This window comes from Drosophila busckii, chromosome X (genome assembly GCF_011750605.1).
Source record: "Drosophila busckii strain San Diego stock center, stock number 13000-0081.31 chromosome X, ASM1175060v1, whole genome shotgun sequence".
Lineage (NCBI taxonomy): Eukaryota > Metazoa > Arthropoda > Insecta > Diptera > Drosophilidae > Drosophila > Drosophila busckii.
In genome coordinates, this window is record NC_046608.1 from 7454296 (window position 1) to 7478012 (window position 23717).

The 23717-nt window shown below is 38.8% G+C and overlaps 1 protein-coding gene across 1 annotated transcript; it reads right to left on the minus strand.

The window, feature by feature from the left end:
• Positions 1–538: 538 nt before the first annotated feature.
• On the minus strand, positions 539–17285 carry LOC108607273 (probable G-protein coupled receptor B0563.6). Its single transcript, XM_017997966.1, has 8 exons — positions 17209–17285; positions 16260–16715; positions 9280–9461; positions 8577–8791; positions 6898–7057; positions 4518–4667; positions 3304–3397; positions 539–3237 (listed from the first exon to the last, which is right to left on the minus strand). Exons 3-8 carry the CDS (start codon positions 9377–9379, stop codon positions 2523–2525), a joined length of 1434 nt encoding a protein of 477 aa, XP_017853455.1. The 5' UTR covers positions 9380–9461; positions 16260–16715; positions 17209–17285; the 3' UTR covers positions 539–2522.
• Positions 17286–23717: the final 6432 nt, after the last annotated feature.

Sequence of the window (23717 nt, forward strand, 5' to 3'; positions counted from 1 at the left end):
GCTCAAGCTACTTTTTTTTTCTCCATTGAGTATTTATATAATCTTATGCTTTAACTTTACTTTTATTTAATGTTTAGCTAAGTTTTTAATAAAAAGTTTTATATTTAAAACAAACACAAATTGTTGCCTTTGTAAAGTTTCGCTATGAATAAGAAAACAAAATTTATTTAGAGTGCCAAAGAGTTTTTTATTGCAGATTTTGGGGCCTAGAGTAGATTTTAACATTGTTGGTTTATTGCATAAAATTATTAAAATTAATTTGTTGTTTAAACGTTATAAACTGCCAAACGATTTTTATTGTAGTTTTTGCTATTACATTGGATATGTTAAGTAATTGGTTGATATTAATTGTTTAATCAATGTTTTTTTTTAATTTTTGTGTGCAAACAGTTTTTGGATTTGGGTTATTGTATTTTAACATAGTCGGTTATTTGAAGTGTGGATTAAAATTTGTGGTTAGCTGTTTATTTGATATTTATCTTGAACAACAATTTTAAATGTGACTTAAATGTTATTTTAAACTTTGTAATGTATATTGTATTTTAAATTTATTTAAACTGTTTGAAATGTAGCTACGGTTTATTGCAATTGAACATGAACTGTTTTGAAATGTTAATTAGATATATTGTTTTTTTTTTGGAATTTGAACATTAGCTGTAGATTTGGGATATTGCATTTAAACATAAACTGTTTGAAATGTTTCTTAAACTATGTGAGTATTTTTTATATGACATATTTGTGTATGAACAATCATTTGAAATGTGGATTGGGTATATTGTTATTGTGGCTTAAACTATGTACTTATATTTGATTAACATAGACATTTATTTAAATTGTGGGGAATATTGTGTTAATTGATATTTGTAGGTTTTTGCAATTGCCAAACTATTGAGCTAGTTAAGGTATGCTAGCATCTATTGATATTTATATATTGTAAGGTTTGCTATTTCGAAGCTTTATAGTAAGTAATTTCACCGTTTAGTATTTGCCTTGAGTAAATGCAACAATCGTTCAGTTGTATATGTGTGACAAGTGCATTCCTTGAGACTTGAGGGGCTCAATCAACTGCAAGGAACTTACTTGTGTAGTTTATGTGTGTCCATGTGTTTCTAAATATTGTAAGTGTTATGTATACAGCCCAATATACCTAACATTTGTATATTTAATAGATTCAGTTTATTTTTGTACATTAGTTGGCAAAGTTACTTATCAGTGAGTATTTAATATAGCTACACATTCATTGGATTAATCTACGCGCTCTGCAAGTGTTTTCTATTTAGTTTTGTTTTGTTTGCTTGTTTTCTGGTTCGGATTGTGCTGATTGGCTTTAATGCTTACGATAAGCTTCTAACCTATTGTAATTAATTTCGTAATAATTTTTGTAAAATTATACAAGCTGTTTTACTTAAAATTGCACCCAATTGTTTAAACATTTCACCAAAAATTTTTTTTACTTTAATACCTAGACATAAGTGTAACTTAGTCAATAACTTACTTAAACTACAATTAATTTAACAAATTTAATGTCGTCAGACGTAAATTACAACAAAAAAAAAAAAAAAACAGAGTAAGGAATTTTTCACTTGCACGCACTTAAAATGCTACAATAGTTCGGCTATGTCTATAACGACTTAAGTTAGTTTTATCTTGCAGCTGACACAGCACAGATATTCATATTGTTTCAATCGTTGAAGTCTGGCCTGACTTGTATACTAGAATTCGAAATTGCTACGAATTTATCATAGCTTGGTTACGAATCACTTTCCTTGCTTTGAGAGCTGTGATATCGTATCTAAATTCGATATTGAATACCGTATTTACAGCAAGCTAAATTCGTTTGTTCGTAATTTCAACTACAAGCTCAATTCAAATTTTGGTGCTGCAGTTTGCGCATTGGTATGCGTAAATATACTATTATTAAATATTTTTGTTTCTGTTGCATTGAACATTGAACGAGTAAATGCTAAACATCAAATTGTGTATATATATATATATTATATGTATGTACGTACGTAAATTGGGGAAGTCGCTTTAAACTATGCATTGCCTTAAGACTAAGCATTTTGCCTTAACTAAAGTTGTAGCTTTTAGTTATGTCGTATCTCGTATATCTATGAATTTGTTATTCTATAACTCTAGCTTAAATATACGGTATACGTAGTCGAGCTGAACACAATCGTTTAGGATGGAGACCCATTTGAAGCGAGTAAAGTGGAGAGAGAAGCATATTCACCCATTCAACCGTTCACTAATGCAATTATCGGAGTGAGATGATACTCTAGACTTGGGACTCGAGAACTCGCATATGGTGGTGTGAGTGAATGGGTGAAAGCCTGGACTATAAATTGCTGGCCCTTCCTGTGCCCGTAGGTGGGATGCAATGATGTGGCGATTGATGTTGATGTTGATGCTGATGATGATGATGATGATGCCGAGTATGTTGTCGATGTACGTTTGGGTGTGGATGGTCAGGATTGCGGCGATGATGATGGCGACTATAGCGACTACGTCTGGGTGTAGTATTAATCGTGTCGAATTGCACCATTGGGACGCCCAGGTTTTGGTCTGCGGGCTGAATGAATTGGCGGGCATTGAGGATTAAAAACTGCTGCGACGGCTGTGGGCTGAAGAGTACCACTCACCTCATCTTCCTCCGCCTGTCGGCAGTTTCGCATCCTAAGCCACGGCCATTTTATTATGCGCGCCAAGGTGCTGCGAAAGTCTTCCGAAAATAGGCAATATATATAGAATGTGATCGAGTAGTTGATCAATTCTAGTAAATTAGCTAGGGCACGAAAAACTTGGAAGGGGAAGCTTGGCAGCACCTCGGCGGCAATAGTCATATGCAGGATTGCCATTGGGGAAACACACAGTAAGAATAAAATAGAAGTACTACCCAAAAGAAGAAATAGGCGCCGCTCCTCGGCAAATTGTCTAGAGTCCTCGTTATTCAGACGGTTCAGCACCATTTGGCGGCGCCTCTTGCAAGTGCCGCGGTAAACGATCATAATGCGCACGTTGAGGCCAGCAATGACAACTGTTGGTATAAGCTTGAACACCACCTCCAACATGACCTTATAGACCGAATAGAACAGACTGTGCTGATAGGCGAAATTGTCGCGACGCACATACATGAAAACATCTGACGAGGAGAGCGAACATTTGACGAGCTCGCCCCGGAAAATACTGGGTATGTATAAAATGAATGTGGCAAGGCATATGATAAGGACGACCAGACTGACCATGTAAAGAATTGCGAGATTAGGCGTTAGATTGAGCAGCAGCAGCAGGTTAGCAACTTACCCAGGTGGACCTACGACCGGACGAGTGGCACCAGGATGGCAGACGGAAACGTAACGTTCTATAGTCAGGACTAGCAGCATCATTACACCCACACCTGCAATAGAGCAAATGTTAGATATATGCTACGATATCTAAGCGTGGGGCGGCCTAGCTACGGAGATTATATTTTCATGCAAATTGCAATTACAAGCCAATTAGACTAAGCTATTAAGCTATTATTTGAGATTAAGTAGCTACAAAGCTAATGATTTTGAATATATATTAAGAAAGTGACTGAAGTCTGACTAGAGCTTCACAAAAAAAAAGAAAACTATGTGATTAGATTATCAAAAGCATTCATTGCATTCCATTTTTATATTTATCCAGATTTTCGGAATTGTGGATTTTATGATTATTATAGTTGATTATTTGAGAATAAACTCAAAGTTAATACTATTGCATATATATTTAGGTACTGACTGAAGTCTGTCTAGCGCTTCACAAAAAACTATATGGTTCGATTATTATGAGCATTACTTGCATTCCAGTGTTTATTTTTTAAACTATTGGTATTTTTGATTATTATAGTTGATTATTTGACAATCAATTTAAAGCATATATATTTTTATGAAGTGACTGAAGTCTGATTAGATCTTCATTCTTTGCATTCCATTGTTATGTGCAGAATTTTGGAATTGTGATTATTATAGTTGATTTTTTAAGTTATCGATACATCAGATATATTTAGTAAGTGGCTGACTAATTCAACACAAAAAAAAAAACTACGTGGTTATTGTTTATATATTCAAAATGTGATATTGGTTATTATGTGATTATTAGTTGATTAATTTAGTTTAGCTATATTCGCGAAGTTGCTGACTATAACTTCATGAAAACAAATCAGGGATTCGATTGTTATACATATTTATCCAAGGTGTTATATTTATAGGTGATAATGAGTGAATACAGCAGCTTCTCATTAGTTTTATTAACTGTAAATGATTGGTTAGTATTATTAATAAAATAGTAAAATATATTTACAACTAAAAAAAATGGAATTAAGTTTACAGTACTTTAAAAAATTGTGTTTACAATAGTAGTATGTATTGTTTGTGGGCTATATTGTTATAAAAAATAAATACAAAAAAATTAGTTAACCAAAGCTATGCATAAAGCTGCTCAAATCAAACCAATCAAGCTATAAATCAGCAAAACTCTTAGCAGACACAACATACCCAAACAACCATTGCCCAGATAAAGTTCCAGATGCGTTGTATAAAAGGCTGGTCCGAAATTCTCCCACTTGCCGCTATCCTTGTGCACAAGCATGCGAATGGCAAAGGGTATGGCAAACGCAATGGCGAGCAAAGCTGCTGCCGAGTATGCTGTAAGTTTAAGTGTGTGTGTGTGTGTGTGTGTGTGTGTGTGTGTGTGTGAGTGTTTGTTTGTGTGCATGTGTGTGTGTGTGTGTAAAAGGGAAATGTGTTAAAGCAGTTTTTATGGCTGGGGCTTTATGGCATAATTATGGCGTCGCTTCCGCTGTGCACGCTAAGCGGAAGCAACTGTAACTGTAACTGTAGTAGCTGTAACTGTAACCGTTACTGTTACTGTTGCTGTTGCTGTTAGCAAGGACTCTTTTGAGTTGAATGAATGCTTCCGAGTTCCTGTTTGCCGCTTTCAAGCGACTTGTTTGCTTAATTTTTAGCCAAATATATATTTTGTTTTTTTATTTACTTTGCGCACTCAACAATTTTTTATTTTGTGAACTGCTGCTGCTTTATTGATTTATGCCCTGTTTATGGCACTTTAATTATATTATTACCTACATGTGTGTGTGTGCGTGCGTGTGTGTGTGTGCTTGCCACAAATTGTTGTGCACACAAAACTTAATGCTCAATATATGACTTCCTGTGACATAAACACGTACACACACACACACACACACACACACACACACGCACACACATAATAGATGATGTATATGACTGCTCACATCTAATTGGGCACAAGCTATGCTACAACAGGCGGCTGGCATCAATATAAATGTCAGTTTAGTGTCCAGCCAGCTTGACAGACAACTCCCACAGCCGGACACGCCCATTTTATTGCAAATTATACAAATCTGTCCGTTGTTTGCTGTCACTGCTATAATTTTCACAGTCATTTGATTCTATGCCACGAGTTAAAGTCAACTTAAAGGATTGGCTACTTTAGTTCATTTAAAAAAACGTATAGACAAAATAATAATAATAATATTAAACTTGCGGGCGGACGGGCGATCGCTTTGTCTATTTTGTCTGCTGGGCTTATGCTTATTGGCCAGCGCATAAGTTTTGACCAGCGCCCAGCTCCCCAGTTGGTCATAAAACATTCAAACGTTCCAAGCGCTCAGCGCCCAAATGCATAACTTTTGCTTAGCACACACACACACACACACACAGCCATAGAAAGAGGCAGAGCGTGTTTACGTTGAGTTCAATGCCCTACAAATGGCTGGCGGCGGCATCAAAATATTTTTGTTATTTTAATAAAAAGCGTTTGCTGCCCTGACTCTGATTTCGTTCATTATTAGTCAGAAAGAGTTTCCATTACAGTTACAGTTACAGTTACAATTTTAATACGCGACAATAATTCAAGGCAGCACCCAGGACAAAATGCAAAGTGCCAGAGCGTTCAGTTATCAGTTTTGTGGCGCTCGCAGCTGCCAGTTTGGCCAGCCCACCCCCCCCAAAAGGAAAAAAAGGAACAGCCAGGCAATCAATTATGTTGTGCGAGGCGAGCAAAGGAGGCGCACGCGTTTTACATTGAAAGTAGAGAGCAACGTTGCTAGCTGACTTTTGTTGCAATTTTCGGTAAATAAGGACACACAGACACACACATGTACAACATGACTGATTGCTGAGGTGGCAACATGCGGTGCCAGAAGTTGACAAGTTTACTAGTTGGCTTGCTGGCCCATTAATCAATTAAAAGAGCGAGAGCGCTAAATTGCTTAATACGCATTCTCGACTTATTTATTTGGACTATAACATTTGCTGTTTACGTTTTCGTTTTCATTTTCGGTTTTTTATTTTATTTATTGTGTGTGGACCTTTTGGCTAGCAGCTCGCAGCTTAGCTTAGCGGCTTTGCATAAATTTGCGCTTGCCATGCTAATGAATACACCTATACACATACATACATATAAACAGTTACACGCATATATATACACTGTGCTTGTGTAGTGAAAAACTGGCTAATAAGCCTTTGCCTTGGCAACAGCAGATAGCAATCAAATGAAAAATGTTTTGGCACATAATTCATCATACTATAAACTAAACTAGTTAGTTAAAGTTAAAGCGCTTGAATTTGCCAGTGTGTCGGCCATAAATTTGACAACTTAATTTAAAACAAGCTGCTTATCTGTCTACAAAAGTATAAAATTATTGTCTTTTATATATGACATTTACTAAAATTAATTAATGCCCACATATCGCTGTCGTAAGCAGTTTATTTATTTATTTAACCTTGCGGCGCTGAAACCTTGAAACTGTTTGCATTATGCTATTGCATATTGTTTAAAATTATTGTTAGTTATTAAATTAAATGCATTGCCACATGCTGCTGTGCCACTTACCACGCATGTAGACATAGGCTGGGCCACTCATGTTCCGGCGAGTGAGCACCAGTAAGTTCAGTATGTTTCCAATGATGCCAAGAGTACAGATGATGGGCAAAAATATGCCATAGCTATATAAGCGTAGTAGCTCGGTGCGTGGATCCTCGACCAAGCCGTGCTGCAAAACGAAATTATGAATGTGTAAATAAACAACAATCACAAGTACAATGCGGCGTATGTGTAATAATAAAAGGCACACAGCGGCACAGCTCATAAATCAAGCAAGCAAGCAAGCCAGCCAAATACTACAGCTATGCACTACAGTGAGCTCTCTTACACTTGAACTATGTGTGCTCTATCTCGACTTGGCCCCATTGTTGCTCAGTTGGATGGGCTGCCACAGATAAAAATTCAATAGTCAACTTGACACTTTTATTTCTGACTTTTTATGCGCCTACACACACACACACACACACGAACAGGCTCTCAAGTGTGCGTGTGTGTGGGCGTGTCGCCTATGATGCTTGGTAAATATGTTTTGCATGCTTTTTATCATGTTTGCTTTGGATTTGTTTTTTGCTTAGCAGCCTTGGAGCAAAAGTTGCGCACACAGCAGCTTTTGCTGCCAAATACAATCAACAGCAGCAGCAGCAGCAGCAACCACATGTCAGTAAACTTTTAGCACGTGCTGTGCCATAGAATGAGTCCTGCAAAATGTTTGTTGCATGCTGCTGTTTAATAAGCTCGCAACTAGGCCGCCAGTGCCCCTGTTGCTGCCTCAGACAGCAGCAACTGTTGCTCACAGCAGGCAGCTGAGCAATGCAGCAGCAAAACTTTTAATAAAATGAATTTCACATACAAAATTGTAAAATGTTGATCAAAGACTGCACAAAAATAAAATAAAATAAGCATAAGAAATAAAATGCAGCTAATATTGTTTTGTTAATAACAAATCAAAAGCAATTTTGACATCATTTGCTTTGAGCAGGCTTCAACATTTGCTTATTGTTTTAAATGCATAAATACTTAGCCTTGTTTTTTGCATGTGCTTTGCAGTTAGTAACAAAAATTAATAATCAATGTAACTTGTTTAATATAATTTTGCTAGCAATGTTATAGCTTTGATAAAAACCAATAAATTATTGTAATAAATGCAGCTGCTTTGATGTCTTCAGCTTTCACAGCAGGCAGCTTTTGCAGCATTGCAGTCATGTCTTAAACAAACAAACTGAATGCCTCATAAATAATAAACTTTTTTCAATAAAGCAGCACGCTTCAAATTTGCACAGCAGTCAGCAATTGATGCTGTTGAATTAATATAAAAGGACAGCAGCGCGTATTAAATAAAAAACAACAAACAAAACAGTGAAGAGAAGAAATTTCGAACTGATTGTGCGTTCATTCAATCAGATATGGCAGGCAAAACGAGATTATTATGCTTTTCAGTTCAGGCAAATGAAAAGCAGCAAAAGCGTGAGCCTGACATTAATTAAGGCGCAATTTAATCAAGTTCAATTTAACGCCCAGCCAACAATTTGTGTGTGTACTCAACTCAACTCTATATATGATGAGCCCATGTCAGGCAATTGCCGCATAGGCTTTTATTTGATTATTATGCTAATGCTAAGACTATGTAAATGCAAATGTAAATGTATAGATATAGCAATAACTAAAGTGAGATAGTGTTTGTCACTTACGGCGTAAAAGTCATTGCGCAGTTCGTCGTTGTAAAAGGCTGTGGAGTTGCTGGTCGCGGACATTGCTAAATATGAGGTAATGCCATGATTGGTGAAATTTAGAGCGTCCCAAAGGTAAATGCAATATTTGGGATTGATGGCAGTTTGATAGAGACTACTTAGCATACTCGACGCGCCGTTTGTAGCTGTTGTCAGCAGCGATTCGTACAGATCGGCTGCAAAATAAAAACAAAAACAAAAACAAGGATATGCGAGTTTAATTTGTGTAAGTAAAATGCGCAAACAAAGGCACGACACAACTCAATGAAATTGCGTGTAAAAATAGCACAGCCAGTCAGCTGCCCAAGCCCAAGTGGGTGGTAATTTAAATAGCACAAGAGTGCGAGCGGAAACGGAAGCGTTCATACAAAACAAAGGCGCTGGCCAGCCAGCAACAATTGAGACTTTGATTGCCACAAGCTGCCAAACAACAGCACAAGCAACTTAAATGATATAAAAGTGCAAAATCAAGTGAAAATAAAATGCTGGAAATAATTGCGTGCAATGTACATATATGTATATGAAATTCCAGCCAAGTGTTCAACGAAAGAATGAACAAGAATGTGTCTTTACGCTTGAGCAGCGCAGCTCAATGTTGATTTGAAAGCAAGTGCACAATATTTTTTATTTTTGGCAGCACAATTGGCCTGCGCGCTCAACTCACCTGCGCTTGTAGTCGGCGGCGCCTCCGTCGTAGTAGTTGAAGTGGTAGCAGCAAATTCGCTATTGAGACGCAATGGGGGATGTCGCTGTGTGTTGAACATGTTGATGGTGGCTGCCAGGCTTAGTCCTAAGCTGAATGTGCAATATATGCCGTAAAGTAGTTCACTGTTGGGAAAAAAAGCGCTGCAAGGCAAACAAGCAAAATTCAAATTATTCAAGTGCGTGCTTTGTTGCATGCAACAGGCAGCGGCAGCCAACGCATCTCGCTGCTGCGCACTTTATGCAAATTTTTAGTTTTTTAGTCAAACTTGCTGTCACTTTGCTTGCTTTTGACTCTTTCATTGTTTGAAGTCAAAGCGTTTGCAACACTTTTTGTTGGGTCTGTAACGTTTATGCAAATTTCTAGTCAACGTTGCGCCTTTAACCGTTTGGCCTACTGTTTGTCAGAGTGCATCAAAATCTGCTGCACTTAAGTGTTTATTGTTCTTTGTGTTGCACTTTTTATGCAAATTTTTGAACTCAGCGCTGCTGCGCTTTGCTGTTTCACTTGCTTTTGACTTTGTCTTTGTTTGTTTTGAATAGCACAAAGCGTAGCACAGATTCTATTTTTTTTCATGAATTTCGCTGCGCTGCAAGCCAAAGTCAAAGCGTTTTTTAGTTTGATGCTTTGTTGCGCAATAGCAAAGCGTAGCAAATGGTTCGACTCGTCTCAGTGCTTTGCGCATTTGATTACAATTTTTTTGATGCCTCAAAGTATGCTACAAAGTACAGTTGTGACAACATAGACAGCGCTGCCAGCCACTGGGGAGTGGGCGTGGCCTTAGTCTGGCAACAGGTGTGTTTTATTTTCACGCGTCACTGCCACGCACACACACACACACACACACACACAGAAGGCAGCCACAGCTAAGCGCTAAAATCAACGCTGACAGGCAACGTTGAAATTCGTATAAAGCATTTTTTGATAAATTACCCAAGCAGCCATAAGCACTTGCTTAAACACAGCGTAAACACAAAATATGTATATATATGTATATATAGAAGTTTCGCTGGCACGCGCTTGTGGCATGCTTCAAAGCAATTATGAGGCATATTGAGTTACGCACGTTGAAAAACTTAATTTTTTAGTTTTTTTCAGCCTGTTGAAAGAGTTTAGATTAAAATACTTTTGACAAGCAACTGCTACTAATCACAATTTTTAATTTGTTTTGCTTGGCGAAAAAGTTTTATGCAATTAATGTTTGCCGCAAAGAAACAAGAAACTAAAATGCAACTACACAAGTTGAAGTTGCTGCTGAGCGAGCGCGCGCGCATGTTGCAAGTTATAAGCTGCAGCTATAAGTTGTAAGCTGTTGCCAATGTTATGCTTTACATATGGGAGGCAAATCTGAGGCACAACACATGACACAAACTTAATTTCCCCAAGGCAAAGCAGCAAAGCTACGAAAAGACTCAATGAATCGAATCGCAACGAGCAGCAACAACGAAAAACCCAAACCCAAAGCGCACTACCTGAGTCGACCGAGTTGCTGTTGCAATCATCGATGAGCTGCTGCCATGTGAACTGTCAGATGATGCAAGCTACGAGTTTTGTCTCTTCTGTGCCACATAACTTATGCCTGCCGATTATCATAATAATTCGCAGTCAGCAGCACACTTGACACACATATGTGTGCTTCAGCTTTTGTGTGTCTGTGTGTGTGTCTCTGTGTGTGTGTGCGTAAGGGTTTTTGTTTTTTTCGGGGTGTGGTTTGCTTGTTTGTCGTGTAGGCGTCATTGTCGCTTGTTAGTTTTTGCTTTCTCTATTTTTGCTAGTTGTTGTTGTTTATTATTATTTTGGCCTTTTGTGCTGCTGCTGTTTTTTCTAGCACTAGTGTGTGTGTGTGTGTGTGTGTGTGTGTGTTTTGTTTGCTGAGCACTTACAGTTATTGCGGTTTAGTTTCGGGGCCAAAAGTTTTCATTTGGTAAATAAATAAACTGGAGACTAGTGACTTGACTGCTTTGTCACTGTCAGCTGCGCTTTGTGTGACTTTTGTTTTGAATACTGATACCGCAACCAATTGAAGCGGACAGACAGACAGACAGACAGCAGCAGCTGGCAAGCTAACGAACTGGCATCAATTTAAGCTTTAAGCGCAAATTGCAAAAGATTTCGTTCGTTGCTTTCACTTTTAAAAGGATTACAAGCAGCCTAAGTGTGCGGCATGTAATTACTAAGGCTTGCCCAATTATTTAGACAATATGGCTGCTTTTCTTTTATTTTGAAGTACAGTGAGGCGTCGCTTAATGAGCAAACACTTGCAGCAATAAGTTTTAATTAAACTGAGTACAAAAATCAATTAATTGGATTGAAAAAAATTTATTGCAGCTGGCATTGAGCACATTAAACGAGGCATGACTGTACTTCATATTGTCATGCAACACACTCATATGTGCGCTTTGTTGACTTGCAAATTTTTGCTGTATATAAACAAATATATTTTTTTTTTTGGGTTATTTGTTTGCCTACGGATATTTTCATTTTTTAGGGCGACGACTGCTTAACCAACGGCAGTTTGTCACTTGGGCAAACAGATAAACACACATACACACACGTACACACATGTATGTGAGCATATGAGTGCGCGCACCAATACTAAAGCAATGCACACACAAAAGGAAATCAAAATGACGCTTAATGGACCCTCAACAGTTTTCTCTAACGCTTAATTTTCTATGTTCGCTCGCACACACACACACACACACACACACACACACACAGACAGTGGCTAACAGTGTGTGTGTTGGCATGATTAATGCCTTTGTTTACATATCCCGCTTTTCCTTCTCTCTCTCTCTCTATCTCTCTTTGCTACTGGGGCGCAAGATATTTGTTGAGCCTGCCGAGAGCGAGTGATATGTTTAACAAAAAAAGTTTAACGCAAATTAAGTCAAACTGGCAGCGCTTAACGATGTGCGACATAGATGAATATCTGTGTGTTTGTGTGTGTCCGTGCTGGTGGACAACCCACTGTGTGGTGTGGCCTGACAGCGGGTGCGCTTGTCATCCAAACTCGAAGAGAGCGAGTCGAGCCTAGCCGAGCCGAGCCAGCCCAGTGTCTTTAATTTACACACAAATGAGCTCGTCCAAGCGGCAGTGACAGGACATAGGAGACAGCACATGGTACAATGGACAGCACACAGTTCAGGACATTCCCACGCGCTTGCTGGCAAAGCTCACACAAATTAAGTTTGCAACAAATCCTTGGAAAATATCATCAAGGAAATCAACTCAAGTTTGTCAAAACCAAAGACAGAGAGAGAGAAATTCAAAAAGCAGCAGCAGCAGCAGCAACAAGCAGCCAAACAAAGAAGGGCACAGCTAGCAAATATAATAAACTTTTGACTTTAAGCTGCTTACCAGTGGGTTGACAGCAGCTGAAGCTGAAGTGTATTAAAAATGTATAGAGAGTACCCCACTTGGCCAAACGGTTGGAAATTGTGTAGCAAATTGTTTATGCTTGGCCCAAACAGTTGGTCGTTGTCAGTTTGTCAGGCTTGCTGGCCATTCCATATTCATTGCAATTACGTAAACTTGTAAGTTGCAATTCCAATGCAAATACCAATTTAGCTGAATGCCAATGCAATTGGACAGCTGTAAGAGTTCGCAGGCAAGACAAAAAATCGAGCAAATAAATGCTGCCAAATTAATATAAATAAACGAAAAAGTTTGCCTATAAATTGTAAGTCGCACACACACAGAGAGAGAGAGAGAGAGAGAGAGAGAGAGTGAGAAAGAAATTTCAATATGTGCGTCAATAACTGAGAAATTGACTAATGCCTAACATGTTCAGAATGGTTTAAGTCTTATGTCAACTCTGATGTTGTTTTTGGCCAAAAGCAAAGTTTTGTCAGTTCAATTTGCCACACGTGTATGCGTGTGTGTGCGTGTGTGTGTGTGCCTGCTGCTAAGGCCATTAAGTTTTTAATTTCTATGCTGGCATGCCACCTTTTTGTGTGTGTGTGTGTGTGTTTGTGTGTATAGAGACCAAAGCAAATAGGCAACTAAGCCATACTATAAAAATGTGTTTGAAGCTTATAAGTCAGTCAGTCAGTCAGTCGGACTGTTTACTTTTAATTACGCCATCATTTTATTTAATTTCGTTTGGGCGTGTCTGGCCAATTAAGCTTTTAATTAAAAAACAAAAACTGACGCTGGCGAAAACAAAAACCGTTTCAAATTGGAAAGCGCCAACTGAAAGTTACATGCACGTACTTGCAGCCGTTGCATATAAGTTGCCACACACACACACAGCGTGGCAAGTAATAGAAGTAGAGCAAATATAATAATATTAAACGAGAGCGTGGGGCAGCCAGCATCAGAGTTGGCAAAACTTTAGTAGCTCAAGGACGTAGCAAGCGTCGAAACTGCTGACGCCGCCGCTGCCATTGATAATGGCCAAGTTTTTAATCAAAGCCTTATCGCAAAGTCATCGAGTCGCCCCCAAACTGTCTGCGAGCGTTTGCCGCAGCTCGTGTTCGATTAATTTTCAATTTAAATTTTACATTTGTATGCACAGCACACCAAGAGCAACAACAATAACTCCTTAAGCATTGACACAACCATAAATTGGCATGACCCACACACACACACACACACACACACACACACACTCAACCGTTGACGTTGTCGTCCTGTCGCTATCGAAATTGCTTAACGCGCTAAGAAGTCGTTAGTGCGCTTCATTTGGCCAGCCCCAGAGCTTTGTTCTAGCCCAAACAATTATAATGCGGCCTGGCCCGGCAATTGAGCTTGAGGTACTAAGTAGCAGCTTCGCTTCATTTCAATTCAATTCAATTCATTCATTCATCAATAAGCAGCTTTAGCTTTAGCTGTTTGATATTTCGCTGCAGCTCTACAAAGTGCGCTAATTGTTATGCAACTGGCAAGTTAATCTCTGGCTAGGCTTATTATTTTAGCATTTACAATTAACAAATACTAAATAACGTGTGGTCTCCACTAAATCCAATTAGTGCCCAACCAGCTGTGAAATTGCACTGTGAGCAGGGATTTGATATATCAAAAGGCCTGCAGGCAATGCGATATTTAATTTTATTGTTTTGCAAAGACTTTGAGTGTCAATTTTAAATGCAGTTCAGTTGTATTATTAGTAAGCCAACTAGCCAGCCAGGCAGCCAACCCATTGCCAAATGTTGTTGAGTGGCTCTGTGTGGTACTGACTCTGTGGCTTTTGGCATAATGCTGGCGTTAATTAAAATGGAAAACTCTATGCTGACATTTAATATCGCAGCATATGACCAGTTATTATATTTGCTGCCTGCATGCCATATCTATGGTTTGCATAGAGCTACTCTAGTTGGCATGTGTGTGTTTGTGTGCCTGGGTGGTTGGTTGGTTGGCTAGTTCGCTCAATGAATGTTAGCAAGCTGCATTGCTTCTTGTGGTTGCTGCTGCTGCTGCTGCTGCTGCTGCTGCAAATCAAAGACAAGACGCATGCATGCCAGCCTGCTAATTGAAGCGACCAACGACTGCAGTTAATTATTTATGCTATATGTCAAATATTTTTCATGAGACACAGCACACCACAAAATACCAAAACGTTAGCTCAGACTCGGACTCGGACTTGTAGTTGCTGCGGTTGCTTTCGCGAACTAATTAAGTATAGTCAAATTGGAATGCGCAGCATGCAACATGTGGATGGAAATTGCTTGAGCGCAACTTTGTGTGCAGGCAAATATTTCATACTATCATCTAGTATTTATATAGAGTTGAAGTTATCAATATATACATTTATTATTTAAGCGCTGCTGCTGAATTTCAATCCAATTTTAATAGTTGCTGCTTAAGGTGCAACAGGTGCAGCATATGAAAATTATATTTTATGCTAGCTGCAGCATATTTGATTCGTATTCTACGATTTGGCTTAAGAATTGGTAGCCTACTAGCTCTATATAGTTGTCTTTCCACAGTAATTAACTTTTAATATCATCAAACATTTTTCTTTTGTATGCTTCAGTTCTTTGTAGTACCTCAAGTTAATGACTCTCCATATTAAATAGTCAAATTTTGTTTTTATAAGATTAAGAAATATTATTCAAAATTTTTTTAAATTTATAATAGATTTCTAGTAAGCACTGATTTTATGAATATTTTATTTTTTCTTTGCTAAGCTTTGCAATTTTTTTTTTTCAATATATTTTATAAATATTTTGTATTTTAAAAGTTGGCCTGTGTTTTAATAATTACTTTTTCTTTGAGTTTTTGATTTAGAAATATTTTTTAAGATCTTAAAGTAATTAATAGTATTTCTATTAATATTTGTTAAATTCGGACGACAAAAGCAATATTAGTATTGCTAGTTTCTCAGCAGATTAGACTAACTTTAGTTGTTATTTAGTTAAAATATAGTAATATGTTTCAAATATATAATAAAGTAATTCTCGTGAACCAGTTTTGGTTCAGTGTGTAATTTTATTTATGTAGAATGTTAAGTGTATTGTATTTCTTATAAGCTAAGACTTAAAGTATAAGCAATGTATATTAAATGCAAGTGTCATTTTATGCTGCAAGCTTCTCTGCTTGTGTGTGAGTTAACTTGAAAGTCTTTGGGGTCCGCCAACAGCAGCAGCAGCCAACCACATGCTTTGCCATTTGCCATTCATGGCGTTACTTTGCTGGCTGCTCTAGTTGCAAGAGCAGCTGCTTGGCATTGTTAAATTGCTGGATTGTTGGATTGTTAGCATAACTTGTAATAACGCGCGCTGACCTTCCAACACCCACACACAGAGCGTAAAATATATATATATATATATATATATATATATATATATATGTATATAGTACAAGCGCGTTGCACTTAGAAGTCAAGCGGCGTTAGCAACTTGTTAGTGGCATACAAAATGTGAAATAAAAAGCGAAACGCAAAGCGCACAGCGCACAGTTGAAAATGCACTCGAAATGGAAATGAAATGTCAACTTACCCCACGGCGTGCAACAACTCGCTTAACTTGTGGCGGCGGCTGTGTGGCTACTTTGGCTGCTTCGATTGCTTCTCCTTACTGATGCTGATGATGACGATGATGCTTCTTATGGACGTTGTTACTGTTGTTGTTGTTGTTATTGTTGTCGTTGTTCTTCCAAAGATGTGTGCTTGGAGTCGGTTTTTTGGCCTTTAAAATGCGGTCAAAAGCACTAGCTGGCTGAACTGCAGTGCTTAACAAGCGACAACAATCAAATGCTCTTTTAGTCTTGGCTGTTAGCTTGGCTAGCAATTTTAATTTGGCAGTGTGCTAGGGCTAGCTTTTCTAATTATTATGCTAGTTTTGCTTGTTAACTGTATAACATATAACTTAATTGGCAGTTGTCATCAGTTCTTTTGGGCTGCGTCTTCTTTGTCGTCGTCAGGCTTGTAGCCCTTAAACGCCTCGAGGGCGAGCCTATAGAAAAAAACAACAAGAAATCAGCAAGAGCAACATTTAAGTAGCAAAAAACCTAAACAAAAACACAAACAAAACATAAATTTGCACTTAAGACTAAGCTGTGTGTGTGTGTGTGTGTGTGTGTGCGCATACACGCACAAAAATAAGCACACACACACGCATACAAAGACAACGAGCGAAATATGCAGAAACAGCAGCTTGCATGTCTATGCATATTTTTCCATTGCCTACTTTTGAGCGCGCTTAGACGCTGCGCTGCTCGTTTTCGAAAAACGCGCACAAACACTTGAAAAAACACAAAAAAAATTATTGCATTTTGCACTCAACACTTTGTTGCACTTAAGCACCAGAAAAAAAAATTTCAAAAAAATTTCTATGCACACTGGATTTGATTAACAAAAAAAATATATAAAAAAAATGCCACAGATTTCACACACTTTTCAATACTTACTTGCACTGATTTTATTAATTAACACACTTTTGTACTCACACTTGCCAATCTCCTTCCCTGGTTAGTAGTATTAGCAGCAGCAGAGGCAGGACACACACAACAAGTGTATGATAAAGCCAATTGCACAACATAACTGAATGATAATCATCATAGCTGCTATGTTTTAATTATTTGCTTTCTCACTCTCGAATTGCTGTTGTCGGCTGGCCTGCTGGCTGACTGCTCGTCCCAGTTGCCACTATTGCCCAGTCGCAGAGTCACTTCAACTGTCAAAATTCAAATTGTGCTGCTGTTGATATTGCAACTATTGAGTTGAACTGTTGATTCAACTACTGCTGCTGGACTTCTGAACCTTGATGATAGCTTGACTAGATGGCAACTAAATTGAGTTGGCCAAGTCCGCGCCTTTTATACCAAATGCCAGCTTTAGGGACATTTATTTGTGTCCTCTGTTAAGTGCCAAATTCCCCAGCTGTTAACTGCAGAGCTTTAAGCTCTGCGCTATTAAATGGTTGTGTGTTCGCGGTGCTATAAATATTACAATAGCAACAATTAGAAATTCAAACAACAACAATATTAAAATTACAATAAATGCCAACAAAATTGTAGCTTGATTTCATTTTTAATATAACAGACAGCAAATAAATAAAATGAATAAATACAAAACGCTTAAAGTGCAAATGCGGCAAGCCTTGAATAGCTGCGGCAGCAATTGGCGGTTGGCCTGAGGTGCTGGGTGGCTCCTTGAGTGCGGTTGGCTGCAAGTGACTGCCTTTGCCTTTGCCTTTGCCTCTGGTTATGCGTTCTGAACTTTGCGTTTGCGTTTACATTTGCCAGCTGGCGGTCTCAATGCGTATTTTCTTCATCTTTTCTTATTTACTTGTTGTTACTTTTTTCTACTATTTTGCAACGTTATTGTAAGCCCCACAAAACGGGGCAAACAAGTTTACAAGCTGGCAACGCACAAAATCAAAACAAATACCACACGGCAATGGCAAACGATAGCGACAACTGTAAACGGCAACGGCAACGGCAATGGCAACGGCAAAAGGGGAGCAAACGTAGCTAAGATGATAGCCATGGCCCCATATAGATGCAGATGCTGGGATAGTGGGCACGCCAAAGGCCTCGCGACCAATGCATTGGGCGTTAGCAGAGAGTTTGAGTTTGAGCTTGGCTGCTTATCTGTGCTCTGCTTTGCCAACGTAATCCCCGCTGAGATATCAACAGCATGTCTTGGACAGCAAACGAGACAGCAATCAATAGAAATAAATATCTGTCCTCGAACTATCAAATACATAAATCTCAACCATTATATAAATATTATTTTTTTTTTTAATTTAGTGCAACTAGTTTAAGTGCCAGGCGCTTAGCCTTACCAAAGGCTGCGGAGTGCTAATCAATTGCACAAGTTTTTATTGCCGTCGCCCATTTGTTGCAGTTGCAACAGACAACTGACTGATGCAAAAAAATATAAAAGTTAGAGCTGCACAGTTTGTTTCAAACGCTTAAACGCTTTAGTCATTAAAACACGCGCTTTAGTCATTGCATTTTACTTAGAACTGCTAAAATCAAAGCCAATTCATATAAAGAAAACAAAAAAATTGAACATTTAAATGTTTTATTAGTATAAGTGTAGAATACGTACTACAAATGTACCTTGACTTTTATTTATTTTATTTATTAATTTATATAACTGTTGGCTTAAGGTTAAAACTTAAGCTTCAGGGGAAGCAGCCTTAACTGCTGGGGCTTTCGGCTGCCTTGACTTTTTTATTTTATGCTTTTATATTTATTTCAAGCTAAATGGAGAGTTAAATTTAAATACATAAAACAGTTTTTCCTGAATTTATGAATTTCATTTAGCTTAGTAAATTCACAGTCTTTCTACAATGTTAATAAGATTGTATTTATACATAAATATAGCAATTGCTTGCATTGATAAACAGCTAAAATATTCAAAATATTGCTATATGCAAGTTCTATAATCAAACATATCAAATATTATTTAATTATTATCATATAATAATATACAATTATAAGCAAACTTAAGCTAAAGTAATAACAAGAAATTCAAAGCTTCAAGCATGGCCAGAAACAATACAGAGCGAGTCTTAGTAATGAATTGCTCCTTAATTTTTGCTAATTAACAAACTTTACAATATAAATATAAATTGTTATAACTACAACATTTAAGCTAGAAATAATTTGTAAAATTAATATTAATGTTTGGTTTTAATACGCACCCCGCATATATCTTTTTAAATCACATAAAAAATTGCTGCATGCCCTTTGAAAAAGGAAAACGAGCGCTACGGTAGCTCAAGCAAACACCCAATGCCAACGCCCCTTTGGCGTTATCTCCGTTGCTAGGGCTCGGTCCACTAGCTTCGTTAGTGCAGCTTGTGGAGCCAAACAATTGCTCTCAATGCGCTGGTTCCATGGGTATGGGATCAAGGATGCGCACAAGCTCAGCTAGAGACAGCGACAGCGACAGCCACAGAGAGTGTGCGAATGGGGCAGCCAAAGGCATTACAACTGTCTAAGGGGGGTTATAGTTATGGTTATGGCAAGAGCTGAGAACTGGGTCTAAGGCCCACTTAACCAACTGTTGGCAGGCAGCTAAAGAAAATGCATGACGCGTTGCAAGCGGCTTTAGTACAGACGTTAAAGCTGCTGCTGCTGATGCTGCTGCTGATGCTGATGCTGGCGACGTCTCGAGCTCACTTCAGAACTATTTCAATAAGCGTTAGGTTGTGCTCACACGCATTGTCCTTCACCCTGTTTTTGCTCGAATGTCTCGACAGTCGACAGTCGACAGTCGAATATCGCGTACTTTCGTCCTTACGCTTTTGTCATTTGGCGACGTCGCTGCAGTCGATGACGCCAGCTAGCTACGTTGCCTACAAGCAATTTACGGCGTTTTACATTTTGCCATTTTCATTTTGAATTTGGCTCTGTCGACGTCACTGCTGCCGTCGCTGCTGCTGCTGCTGCTTCCGTTTCCGTTGTGTGCATTGCGCGCTGTGTCGCTTTGTTAACATCCCGATACCTCCACCCTCGCCCACCACTTGACATCTTAGCGAGCAGCTCAGCCATCAACTGAGCTCTCACTCACGCTCGCTGACGTGTGTCAGCAATGTGGCCACAGCATCCACCCACAATCACAACTTAAGCCCCAATGCCGCAACACCTTGCGCCAATTACCACACACTTTCCACTTGTTGTTGCTGCTTGTCCTTTTAACAGACAAATACCACAAGCTACAATTGTTGCTATTCTTTTTCTTTTGGCTTTCCCATTGCGCTTGTCGTTGTCGCTTTTGTCACTTGCTCTCTGGGCCAGAGATTTAAACATTTCACTTAAGTAGGTCAGTTGCAAAAAAATGTTCATTGCCAGAGGGCGAAACCAAAAGTTTCACAAATCTACGCACAACTCGGTGACTAGACTCTCAAAATGTTCAGTTTCTATTTAAATCGCAGTCACTATCAGTCACTATCAAATGCATTAATTGACCCATTGTAATGCTTCAGCATAATTTTGGCCAATTATTTAGTCTAAGCTACTGCAGTTCTCACTTACGCTTCACATCGCGTTTTTGTTGCAGCTGCAATTGCATTGACGTCAATCGAAACGCCCACGGTCACACAAATGTAAATTAAGATTTGAATTATATCTCAATATATTTATTTCCTCAATTGCGCTTCAATGCAACATAATATTCTATGAAACTTGTCCTGCAAATAATCGTTCGAATGCAGAACTTCAAATAAGCAGCTTAAGCTGCGGTGACTATAGAAATTGCATAACAAACTTTGTGTCCTTAGGCTCGCACCAGGCTCTTATCGCCTTTTGGCCATATGTCTCAGCTTTGCATTGGCAACTGTGCCACCTTGCCTTGGTTTTAGCCAATTCGTAGATAAGCTTAACAATCAAAAGCAGCTAAGTTGCTTATTTAATTAAACTGCTGAAATTACAAAATATATTAGTTTTCTGAACATAACTCTCTAGATTTGCTTAAAACTGAAAAAAAAGTAGTTGGGCTTTCTGAAAACTGTTTACTCAACGCTATAAAATTCGTTGAATCGTTTTAATATAAGAGTAAGAGTAAAGCTCAGACATTGAATTGTTTTAGAAGAAAAAGTGTTAATAAATCAACAATTAAATTGTTGTTCATACATAAAACATTTCATTTAGTGAACGTTGGCGCGATATCCTCAATGCTCCAAGCAGCGACGACTGCGCTTGAGCGCTTAGCTCATGAAAAGTTTCTGCCTGCAGTCAAAAGAAAACGAAGTCAGCACTCACAACAACACAATGCTGCTTTCTATCAGCGGAGCATGAACAGCGCTTCGCCTCTGCGTAGTCAGCTCATCGGTCATTCTTAACGAGCTGCAGAGACTGAAGCGAGGCGAGAGCGCTCGCTCTATCGTACGATGTCTCGAATGTCTGACGCACCACGGGGTGTGTTTTTGACGCATGACCAGCTAGCCAAATTATAACGATCTAATAACACTGTTATCACAGCTACGCCGCCACTGCCAAAGTCAGTCGCAAGAATAAATGAAATGAAATTGATCAATTGCATGATATGAATATTTATTAATATTATTGTTTAACAACGCAATAATGACATTTGACTCTCGATTCAATCAAGTTAAAGGTTGATTGCTAATTGTATTTAAATAGCTTTGCTGATATAGCTTGTCAAAATGCAAACTAAATGTATTTAAGCCATTAATATGTTGCTCAGCAGCAAAACAATGGCACAAAGCTTAAGCTCGAACCAAGTTCTACAATTTATATGAAATTTATAATTAGCAAACAAGAACTTGACTGATGAATCAATTCAAATGCATTGAACATAAGCCTTTGCCGTAGAGAATTCGGTTGTAGCTTAAGCTGCTGCCACTGCTCAGTTCATTATAATTGCTGCTTAATAAATTGTTTACTAATGCCCACAAATTCAGTGGAATTTTAGCTGCAAGTTTGCGGTGGCTGCTGCATTCATCTAAACTTAATTAGAAATTTGCCTTGTATATTGATTACTAATTGCATATTGTATTCCCAGTAACGTGACCAACCTCGCCACACAGTTCGCGCCTTTCTATTGCCGTATTGTGGTCTGTTATCTATGCCTGGCGCTGCCATTGCCGCATGAGCTGAGCTCAGTCAGCCATTTGCATGTGCGAATGCGACTCCAGGATGTGTGGCATGAGTAGCAGGACCACAGAAATGCCTTGACGCGCAGCATGTGAACTGCGCCCCAGTCGCTTGTCAGCCGTCAACATTTTTAAAGGGTGGAATCAATACTGCAGCCCTAACACGCTGAGGCTGAGGCTGAGCTCACTGACTGACTGACTGACTGACTGCTTTGGCTTTCCGCTGCACAATGCCAACTGAAGCTGAGTCTTAGTCGCATTGCACAGCTTGAGCGACAGTCACAGCCACAAGCGTCTTATTGTGTGTGTGAGAGAGAGAGAGAGAGAGAGCAGCGTTTGCCACTTTGGCAGGCTGCTGTTGCATATGTGAGAGATTATGTTGCACTAATTAAAAGGCCAACACAAAAGCTATTCATAGCTGCTGCCAAATGTCTCTCTGCCTAGTATTTTGTTAATCAAGCCTGTCAAGCTGCTGCGGCTGCTGCTGCCTCGTCACTGCCAGTGGAAATTTGATTTTTGCCATAAGCTGCACAGCGAGAAATTCTCGTTACAGCTAAAATGACTGATTGACTGTTTGACTGACTGACTTGCATTATATTTGCATTGCATGCAATGGGCGTAGCAAACGCTTTTTCTTCAACTGCCTGCCACGTTTAATTTCAATTTGGTGCCAACAATGGCCGAGAGCTAACAATACAAAGTGATTCAATTTTGGTTTCTAGTCATGGCTTTGAAAATTGAATTCACAATCACTTCAAATGCAATCTTAATGGAAATTTCTGACTCAAAACTGACTGACTAACTCACATCTGTGTGTGTGTGTGTGTGTGTGCAGCTTAGTAAGCCGATTAGTTCATTATGCAAACGTTAAATAATTTGACTATATAATAAATGCTTATGCCAATTGTTGTATACAAAATTATCTTAGGCACACAGCTGAAAATAATTGATACAGTTGACAGTTTAATTATTCAATCAGACTAACGCACAATGCGTAACGCAATGCGCAAGACGTAACAAGTAACACGTAATACGCATAACGTTAAGCGTACCTTACGATACGCGCAAGGTGAAAGCGCCAAAGAGTCAATTGGTCGTGCATTGACCTCAGAATGCGCAGTTTGACCCACCGTTACAGTTACTTGGCACGCAGGTGCCGCACACACACACACACACACACACACACACACACACACACACACAGACAGCTTGGCTGGCAGCCTTTGAGAAATTAATGCGCGCTATTGTTTGCCGCCATTGCTAGCGCGCTCGCTGCATAAAATTTAATTGCCAAGTTTTAATGTCCACTTGTAGATCTTACATCAGACGCTGCCAGTCACCCAGCCAGCCAGGCAGCCAGTCAGCCTGGTAGCAGCTTCATTACCA